The sequence below is a fragment of the Antedon mediterranea genome, chromosome 6 (assembly GCF_964355755.1).
Source record: "Antedon mediterranea chromosome 6, ecAntMedi1.1, whole genome shotgun sequence".
In the NCBI taxonomy this organism is placed as follows: Eukaryota; Metazoa; Echinodermata; class Crinoidea; order Comatulida; family Antedonidae; genus Antedon; species Antedon mediterranea.
In genome coordinates this window covers 5,886,732-5,897,092 of record NC_092675.1, presented here as the reverse complement: position 1 = coordinate 5,897,092, position 10,361 = coordinate 5,886,732, and the positions used below count along the sequence as shown (strand labels likewise).

At 34.7% G+C, this 10,361-nt stretch overlaps 1 protein-coding gene across 1 annotated transcript; it reads left to right on the top strand.

The window, feature by feature from the left end:
- Window positions 1–1,628: 1,628 nt before the first annotated feature.
- Window positions 1,629–8,646, top strand: LOC140052197 (uncharacterized). Its single transcript, XM_072097649.1, has 9 exons — window positions 1,629–1,735; window positions 2,632–2,748; window positions 3,423–3,518; window positions 3,865–4,077; window positions 4,276–4,515; window positions 4,982–5,242; window positions 5,342–5,590; window positions 6,031–6,154; window positions 6,991–8,646. Exons 1-9 carry the CDS (start codon window positions 1,639–1,641, stop codon window positions 7,067–7,069), a joined length of 1,476 nt encoding a protein of 491 aa, XP_071953750.1. The 5' UTR covers window positions 1,629–1,638; the 3' UTR covers window positions 7,070–8,646.
- Window positions 8,647–10,361: the final 1,715 nt, after the last annotated feature.

Here is a 10,361-nt window from a genome sequence, read left to right as displayed (position 1 = left end):
ATCCAGTCAAAGATATATATTATTTGGTCCAGTCGGTAGAAAATAACCCTTAACTTGCTAATAAAAGGGACACAGCTCCCCTTGTTTTTGTTTACTGATTTTTTTTAGGAGTTAGGGGGTTTTCAGCATTAAACTTGTCCAGTCTAGTCTGCCTTGTATGAATGAGTGACTTGATGTCCCACGCTAGTTTTTAGCTTGAATGAAATGCGTGAATGGCTCTAGGCCTAGCTAGGCCTAAAAGCGGATGGGATCGTAGTCCCTATGTTTAAATACAAGGTGCATGTATTTATGTCATTTGTTAGAAAATATAATGGTAATCAGTTGATAATAGTTTGTAGCCTTTGTAACAGTTGTATTTGTAGTGTAGTTAGGCCTTATTTATTCTGGCCTTTTTGTTATTGAAATCCATCTCACACATTGACGATACAAGATGTCAGCCTAGGTCAAACCTTGTTTCGCGTCATAACAGGAAACGTTCTGATTGGATACAACGTTGACTTACAGTAGCGTCGTACGCTAAAACGGTACTATCAACCGTTTTCCACTACAACGCTACAACCGTTGTACGACGCGTTGTACGCTAATCCCCAACTGTTCAGACACACATTCTTTTAGCGTCGTACGCTAAAACGGTCTAACGCCATGGGTCTGAACAGGGCCTTAGAAAACAGATTTGCGGGAGGTGTTTGCTATTATTATTTTTAGACAATAACTGGTGTCCAAACAAAAGAAATAAACAAGACGATTAGTTCAACCAGTCAGTATTTGCATATTTTCAAATTTTTCCATTCTTAGTTCTGTCCACACTATCAAAGTAGTTCGTGTAGACATAGATTTATCGGTGAAAACCGTAATTTAAGCAGTTTGTCTATAAACATAATATGTCTTTCATGGTGGACAATGTAGACATGCAGATAATGACTTGATACGGTAAATAGACATACATACTAACATACAGTATAGTAGGCCCGGGTAAATATACTATAAACATGCAGATAGTGACTTGATACGGTAAACAGACATGCAGATCGTGACTTGATACGGTAAACAGACATGCAGATCGTGACTTGATACGGTAAACAGACATGCAGATAGTGACTTGATACGGTAAACAGACATGCAGATCGTGTCTTGATACGGTAAACAGACATGTAAATAATTATTATAGATAGTGATTTGACGGTAAGTACTGTAAGCATTTGGTGGCATGCAGATAACAGAGCGTTTAGGTAAACTCACGTATACGGATACTTTTTTGTTTCATTTGGGCAAAATAACTTTAGGGCTAAAGATATGTAGAAGGTAAGCCTAGATTCATCAGCGCAGCTGGCCTAGGTCCTAGGCCTCCCCACTTCTGTATCATTTTCTTGAAAACATTTTTATAATAAGGTCTGTCTGAATTTTCTTGAATATTTTTTCCGGGAAAAATTGTGATCTGTGTCAGTACGTTTAACAACTTAAAATTTTCAACGAATAAATCTTAACGTGTGAAACAAATTCAATCCAATGTAAACGGATGTTGCCCAAACTGTCTAGTGGCCTGGTATGGTAATCATCATGAGGAAATTGTGGTTTGAGTTATCTGGTGAACATTATTCATATTTGCATATTACTTCTCTGGTTGAACATTCTTACAAGATGATTGTACCACTATACATCGTTTTCTGCTTTATGACTTGTCTACATACATCGAAATCCAGAATATCTTTATATTACGACAATACGTTTGAATTAGGTAAGTTAGCAAATTTAACTCTAACTTAAATCAGATAGGACCTTTTAAAGTACCAACATACAATTAAATAGCAATAAACATAAATAGCGTGGAATTTTACGGCCAAATTGTATAGACTGAATTTTTTTAAATAATAGAATGTATATTTTTATAATGGTAATGATTGCCAGAACTTAGCATAAGTTGAATGCCATCTGTCGTTCTGCTATGGTTGGGTAGGAAGGTTGGTCTAATTTGTAGGTTTCTGGAAACAACCATACAACTTGTGCATACCTTTATATCATCACGTCTAACAATCATATCGCACTGCCCAAGACCCTGCTTAGGAAGTTGCAGATGTTACAAAATAGTGTTGCCCGTAGTGTGTCGAACTAAGCGTAGAGACCACATAACACCTATCTTGCATGAACTGCACTGGCTTCCTGTGAAGGAGTATGTCAACTTCAAGATATTGCTGCTCACATATAAATGTCTTCATGGTCTTGCACCGAGGTACATCGACAATGTTCTCACTCCACTATCTTCTTGTCGCAATCTTCGTTCTAATTCTCAGAATCGTCTTGTTCCTGCTAAAGTGAAGACCATCTCATTTGGTCACCGTGCATTATCTTATGCAGCTCTTATGCTTTGGAATTCTCTTCCAAACTGCATTAGAGATTCACAGTCAGTGGTTCTTTTGAAGAGGCTTCTTAAGACATACTTGTTCAATAAAGCATTGTAATCTCCTTTTTTTTCTTTACCATGCTACCTAGATTGTTTGTAATAATAGATTATGTATTTATTTTCATTCAAATTGACTGATTTATAAATTGTACTGTTCTTGGAAAGCAATAAATATTACTTACTTACTTAGCTTACTATATAAATCGCTTAATGTACGTTTCTCCAATGTTTAGTGTCGCAGTTTAAAGAAGCCAGACAAAGTTCAACAGGTTGGCGTGGTATTGCTGCACGTGCTGTTGACGGCAGAACAAATGGAAACTACGAGGTCGCCCATTCATGTACGGCCACTTGTAAGTGATATTTTAACATAACAATAAAACAAACAAATATTCCTTTTACTAAGTATAATTAAAAGGCCTAACAGTGTCGCATAGGTTACTTACGGGACCCACATAGTAACTTTTTGATATGATGACATTATTATAAGCAAAATGAAACATGAAGACGACAATTCGAAAGATAATTTTTCTGAGCAAGAATATATCAACATTTTATATCATCTATATTTGTACTGAGACCTGTGCACATTAAAGGAAAACATGTATAACTGGAAAATTATGACAAAAGAATAAATTTCAGAATAAACTAATGATACCAAACAGTACGGTATTTAGTAAAATTAGATGTTGACCTTTTTACCTTCATTGATCACATGACTTGTTTATTGCTAAATAACTGTATAAACTAACTTTTTTATGTGGGTGTAAAGGAATAAATGATAAATTCAATGACAATTCTATTTCAAATGACACCATGGAAGCCCATGTTTTAGTGTGACATTTTTTCATGGAGAAAGCGGCCATTTTGGATTTCAAAATGGCCACTTTCTCCATGTAAAGTTTTGCCCGCCCACCCGCAAAATGTTCTTTACACTACGTCTGAAGCATGAGTGAATGTACTTTAGATTTAATTAGCTTTTTAACAGTTAATCAATTAATTTAATCTTATCATTCTTTTATTCAAGCGTCACCTTCAGAGAAAAATCCATGGTGGTATGTTGACCTCGAAACGGAAACAGTAATTTCAAAGATTGTAATATATAACAGAAACAATTGTTGTGGTAAGACTACATTAAAAATGTATTAAACGCCAAAACATTACAAAAATTTACAATTTGAATAGGATTCTTCTTTAAAAAAAAAAAACAAAAACAAAGCAGAACATTATTTTTTGGTGATAGAATAATATATATATGACATTAAAATGACCTACCGGGGCCGATTGATATAGACGTAGCCAAGAGCGAATTTTCACATAGGTTATTTTCAGGCGATTCTCATTGGACAACCATTAACCGACCTTTCTTTCGTCGATTTTCTCGTTTCGTTACGTACTTTTTTACATCATGTACCGCTTACTTCGTGCACGGTGGTACTGGTTAATAACGTTCACTATTTTCTTTTAAGAGGAGAGGTTAACAGGAATAGAGGTTTGTGTTGGCAATAACAATGTTTCACCATTTTCAAGTAATTTAAAATGTGATTCAACGATTTCACGCAGTGATGCAATCTCAAGAAATCCAATAGAACTAACCTGTAACCCGCCTATTTCTGGGAGGTACGTTACGGTATCTAAAACGAGTGGAGTAATCACCTTATGTGAAGTAAAGGTTTACAAAGGTGTGTATTAAGATACTGCAGTACGAAAACTATTAGTGTTTTATGAAATAAACTGTATACGTACATGCTCAAATAATTATGTTTAATGCAATTTGGATATTTAATTTCGTTTTATGCAGTTTCTTTTGTAAAATCCAAATTTCTTTTCTTTGTGTACACAGTAGATAGGAAATGATTATCTTCCATTCCATGTTGCAGATATACAGAATCCTAATGTCTTGTGTCCAAACGATATTGAGATAAGTTCTGATGTCAATCAGAATTTGAATCCTGTTACGTGGCGACGTCCTCCTGTAATTGACAACACCGGTGTCACCGTAGCCACTTGCTTAAAGCCATCCGGATCTCTATTTGAAGTTGGGTTCACCAAGATTACTTGTTCTGCAACTGACCCAAGTGGAAATGAAGGCAATTGTTCGTTTGTAGTTCATGTCAAAGGTTAGTATTTAAGAATATTAGTCGCTTAGTTTACACAAAACTGAAAGAGAAAAATGTAATTTCACTCTTTCCGTGTAAAACACAACGATGGAATATAATATAAACAAAAAACAACTTTTGTATGATTTTCGCACGTCATTGCAATATTGGATGCTCGACTAGAATGTTTTTTTTTAAAGAATAAATAGTATCTAATCTTTTAGAGTGTGATTGCCAAACAATGATGATATTTTATGTACGGTACTAATTCAGCATGCATAATGGCAATTTTGTTTATTATAGGCCTATCTATACAGAGATTTTTTATGGCAAAAATAAGAAATGTTAATAAAACATAAATACAGAAATATTAGTTTATCGTTGCTTAGTAAAAACACTAAAAATCAAAGGTACTTGTTATATTATTCTTACTTGGATGTTTTACAGTTTATTTGATAACACTTTCTATACAATATACTATATTTAGATGACACAGAGCCTACCATCACTTGTCCCGAACACATTACCGTGAACCATGACGTTGACCAGTCTGAAAATCCTGTAACTTGGAACGAACCCACAGTAATCGACAACGTACATAAAGATATATCAGCAACGTGTACACATGAATCTGGATCAATCTTTGACGTTGGTTCAACTATTGTCACGTGTTCGGCAACAGATGGTACTGGAAAAGTAGGAATTTGTTCGTTTGTTGTACATGTCATAGGTCATACATTCCTTCCAGGTAAAGTTTTATTAAGGGGGTTTCCTTCACAACTACTACTATCTTAGCAAGATATTCGTACATTATCTGCTATTTAAATCAACTTCCATTCTTTTGTAGATATCCCTATCGTTATGTGTCCCCCTAGCATCTCAACATGCTCTGATAAATCTTTGCAACCAGTGACATGGAATGATCCAAAGGTGATGGATGATTTTGACAGCGATTTAGTGGCAACCTGCATACCTTCATCTGGTGATCTCTTTTCACGTGGATCAACACAGGTCACATGTTCAGTAACTAATTCATTTGGAAACAATGGCAACTGTTCTTTTTTTGTTGATGTTACAAGTCCCAAGGCACCACAAGGTAGGTCTAAAAGGTCGTCATATACTAACCTATAACTATTACCTCAAAATTATAACCAAAAAGGACGTGTAGAACATTCTTGGAGTGTATACATTTTATTTCAGTTCATTTTTAATTAAATTACATACTTACAAATGTATAAACATCAAACTGTAATGATATAATTAATTACAAAATGTAATTAAGAATATCATTTTGATTTATTTATTCTCAAGTTTAATAAAATAATTAGCTTCACTGTAGTAAAGCGTAGGGTTGTTTTACACAACGGACTATTAAACACTTAGTTCCTTCAAGACACAACAGAAGGATCTGGGTTTCTAATAAACCATTCCTTCCACTTATCAGAAATAGAGTATGAAGCAAACTTACGACACATGAATTTGTGGAATTCATTTTTGTCATTGACAATACATCTTAACGTTTTTATGAATTCTTAGTCTTTAAAGCTTCATCCCAAGATAAGGATGTATCTGACGTCACACGTGGTTACCTTACAGCAGCCGTTGCTGTTCTTGGTATCATGGTACTTATATTGGTATTAGCAAACATCATCATAGCAAGGTTTGAGAAGTGATTTATATATTTTTGCCAAATATTATTTTTTTTATTTAATTACCAGAAATAAAAAGGTACAGGGATCAATGACATGCAGATGTAAAAATCAACAAAATTAATTTAAAAAAAACACCAAAAACAAAACAATAACGCCATAGGTCTACATTGTAACTTAGTTTAAATAATTTTACAGAAAATAAATTGAACATAATAATTATGTTAACAAAAAAATAATAAATAAAACGTACGTAAACAAAAACATGATATATTTGATGGATAAGTTAATGAACGGCCTTACCGACCACATTTTGGGAATACCGGGTGCTGTATATGGAGATGGAGTCCCATTAGGCACTGCTGACTCTTATGGCAGCCCCTGCATCTAGTTGCTGCTTTAAACGTATTGGCTTATGCCTCTCCTCTGGTTAAGGTGGGTAGGCCCTACTGGACGAGAGAAGCCCTTGGTCAATGTGGGGACCAGCCAAAGGTGCTTTAAAACAGTGCTGGCTCAGTCATCATTCAGATAAATGCAACATTAATTAACATTGTCGTTTACGACAGAAGTCGGCCATATATAAGTTAATGCTACTAACTTCGATATAAGTGTGGAGTAGATCTAATGCGGTAGGAAGCGATCCTAGCAGAAATTGAACGGAGCATAAAATGAATGTTTTTTCTTGCAAGTTCTAATGAGTGGATAAGAAAAGAAAGAAGTTTTAGAGCCAAAGCATTGTCAAATTAAGCTAATTAAGATACATAAATAAGGTATTTACTGTTTTTGGTTCAACAAAGAAGTAACAAAATCTAGATTTTTAATCAATAAATGTTTTTGTTTTTTACAGGTACTATAAACTCAAGTGTGACAGATTAACTGGAGGATTTATTATGAAAATGGAGGATAACAACGCTTCGTGGAATTAATAGGAAAAAATAAATACCGTACAATCGCGTACACATTGCGCAAATGTGCGTAAATAGAGACTTCCCCCCGTTTTAGGGTGCAACTGATTTTTAAAATTAATTATGCTACTAGGGAGTATGATCACGTGACATTTTTTCACGATCATGCAGGCAGCTGGCGATCTGTTATCGTCGCGATGCTATTTTTGACGGGCGAAAAGTGTATTAAAACATTCTGGATGTGTGACCTTATCATGTTTTACAGTGTAATAATGTGATAATGAGATTATAACTAAAATGTCAAATTTAATGAGATCTGAGAAAGACGTGGCTATATATTCAATACAGCAAGGCCTAGGCCTACTAGGTAGGTACCGATGCTGCTTGGCCTAGCTAGCCTGGCTTAAAACTAAAAATCAATTTGATAAAGAATGTTATGTTGTTGTACAGTGCAAATTATGATGTTACATGTAAATTATACTGACATTTGTATGTGAAATATTACTTGGGTCTAAACAAATCCCATTAATTGTGTGTATAAAATTGATTCGCCATTTTTCGACACTATAATTTACCAAAGGATGATATATTACACCTACGCGTTCACCGACGACTAAAACGCGTCAGTCGCCAAGTGTAACTTATACTGCGACGTATTGTAAACTAATAACCCTCAAGTTACTGAAATTTGTAATGTATTAAAAAACACTATTTTCTGACCGATTTTTTAGAAATTAGTTTTTGTGAAAATTTTTCCTTTTTTTTTGATGTAATCGTTTTCAATTAAACATACTTAAACATAATATAAGCTGAAAGTCTGAGTGGAGCTCCACTTTAAAAACAATATTATTTCATAGAGCTGATTTACTGTTGCACAGTTAGACCCTTATCATTTGCATATACCAATACAGTCCACTTTCAACATTTAATTTTTTTAAATACAATTTCAATAATATTAAATTCAATGTGGTTCTTTTGAGATTTTAAAAAATATGGCTTTATTTCGCGTTTTATATAATATGCAGACTGTACAATTGTTTTTTTCATTTAAACATTCAGTTGGTATTCAACAAGGATCCTCTTTGTCACTCTTCAAAACCTTTTATTTAATATGATAAGTGGCACAGGAACTCATTGACATACTAGCAAGTTTTGTACTTACACTTACCGTTAAATCTATATTCGTTATACAAAGACAATCACATTTAATAGGTTTAATTATTTAGGTGTTATTGTTTACTCGAATGGTAACTTTGAAGAATCAATACAATATTATACAGATATTGACTGCTTAGAGGTTAAATATAAGATTTGACATCCCCGAGGGAATGATATTATTAGTTCGATGAAATATATATTCCCCGAGAACTTAATATCATTCGCGAGGAGATGTCAAATCTTATATTTAACCGATATAAAAGGCGATATCTGTTATATTATATAGCCAAGAACAAGTCTGCTGGGTTGGGTGGGCTAGGCCTAGGCCTCCTATTAGTATAGTATTTGTATTGTATGTAAACAAGCCTGCCTAGACACCTTACCTTGCGTAGAATAATATACAGATAATTACTAATTAATGATTCCTTGGCAATAAAATATTCACTTTGGCCTAGGTCGTTTAAATTAACAGAAGAATTTCCATCAATAAGCCTATTAATAATAATATTATAATCAGGTACGCCGAATAAACAATTCGTCTTCTTCTCTTCGAGGAGCCGAATCGCCGGATGTTCAGCGCGTACTAGTTACTAGGTTACTACCGTGAGTTTTGACCAATCACAAACGGTGTTTCATCACATTTAGGGAGGACTAATAACAAATGAGGGCGCTATGTATGCATAGCTTAAATAGTTTAAAAGATTAATTTCTTCAAGCAAGTTCAGTGGCGCAGTGGTTGAAGCGTTCCGTGGCGCAGCGGTTGAAGCGTTGTCTTGTGATGGAGTGACAATTCTATCCCGAGTTCAAGATCCAGTAGATGACTTTTGTTTATTTATTGGCAAACGCGAGTGTTGCACACGAAAATTACACAGTCAATATCATCGAACTCGAGAATTTATATGATTAATGACAGGGGACACGATAATTACGCGAAAATTACTCCGTCAATATCATCGTTCTCGATATACGATTTACGATCCTTGCAGCGGTAGTCATGTGACGCAGTTTCAACCAATCACGTTCACGTATTTACATAGGCTATGTAATATTATACAGATATTGACTGCTGAGAGGTTAAATATAAGATTTGACATCCCCGAGGGAATGATATTATGTTCGAGGAAATATATAATTCCCGAGAACTTAATATCATTCCCGAGGGGATGTCTAATCTTATATTTTACCGATATAAAAGGCGATATATGTTATATTACATAGCCAACAACAAGTAGAATATCTGCTGGGTCGGGTAGCTAGGCTAGGCCTCCTTTTTTTATTGTATGTAAACAAGCTGCCCAGACACCTTACCTTTCGAAGAATAATATACAGATAATTACTAATTAATGGCAATAAAATATTCACTAGCCTAGGTCGTTTAAATAATAACAGAAGAATTCCTATCAATAAGCCTACATTAATAATAATAATATTATTATCAGGTAGGCCGAATAAATAATAATTCGTCTTCTTCGATGATCGAGCCGAATCACCGGATGTTCAGTGCGTCGCGCGCGTATCGGTTACTACTGTGAGTATTAACCAATCACAAACGGTCTTTCATAACATCTAGAGAGGACTAATAACAAATGAGGGCGCTATGTATGCATAGTTTAAATAGTTTAGCATGTAGCGTTGTCTTGTGATGGAGTGACAATTTCATCGCGAGTTCAAGACCCAGTAGATGACTTTTGTTTATTTATCGGCAAACGCGAGTGTTGCCACACAAAAATTACAATATCATCGAGAATTTATATAATTAATGACAGGGACACGATAATTACGCGAAAATTACTCAGTCAATATCATCGTTCTCGAGGATATATACGATTTACGATCCTCGCAGCGGTAGTCATGTGATGCAGTTTCAACCAATCACGTTCACGTATTTACATAGGCTATGTGATATAACTTGATATAAGCTCCAATCCAGTAGTGCTAGTCTCTTTCTCCACCTAGATCTGTCCATCATCTAAGTTAAGCTGGCTTGGTCATTTGAAGAGAATGGATGACAAGAAGAGTAGCTCTTCTGAAGCATTCATGATCTATGATCTATAATTGCTCTCTCAAGATCTTCTCTTTCGAGAATTGTGGTGGGTGGATTGTTTTAATTTAAAATGTCTTACGACGCGGTTCATATATACAATAGTATAGGTAA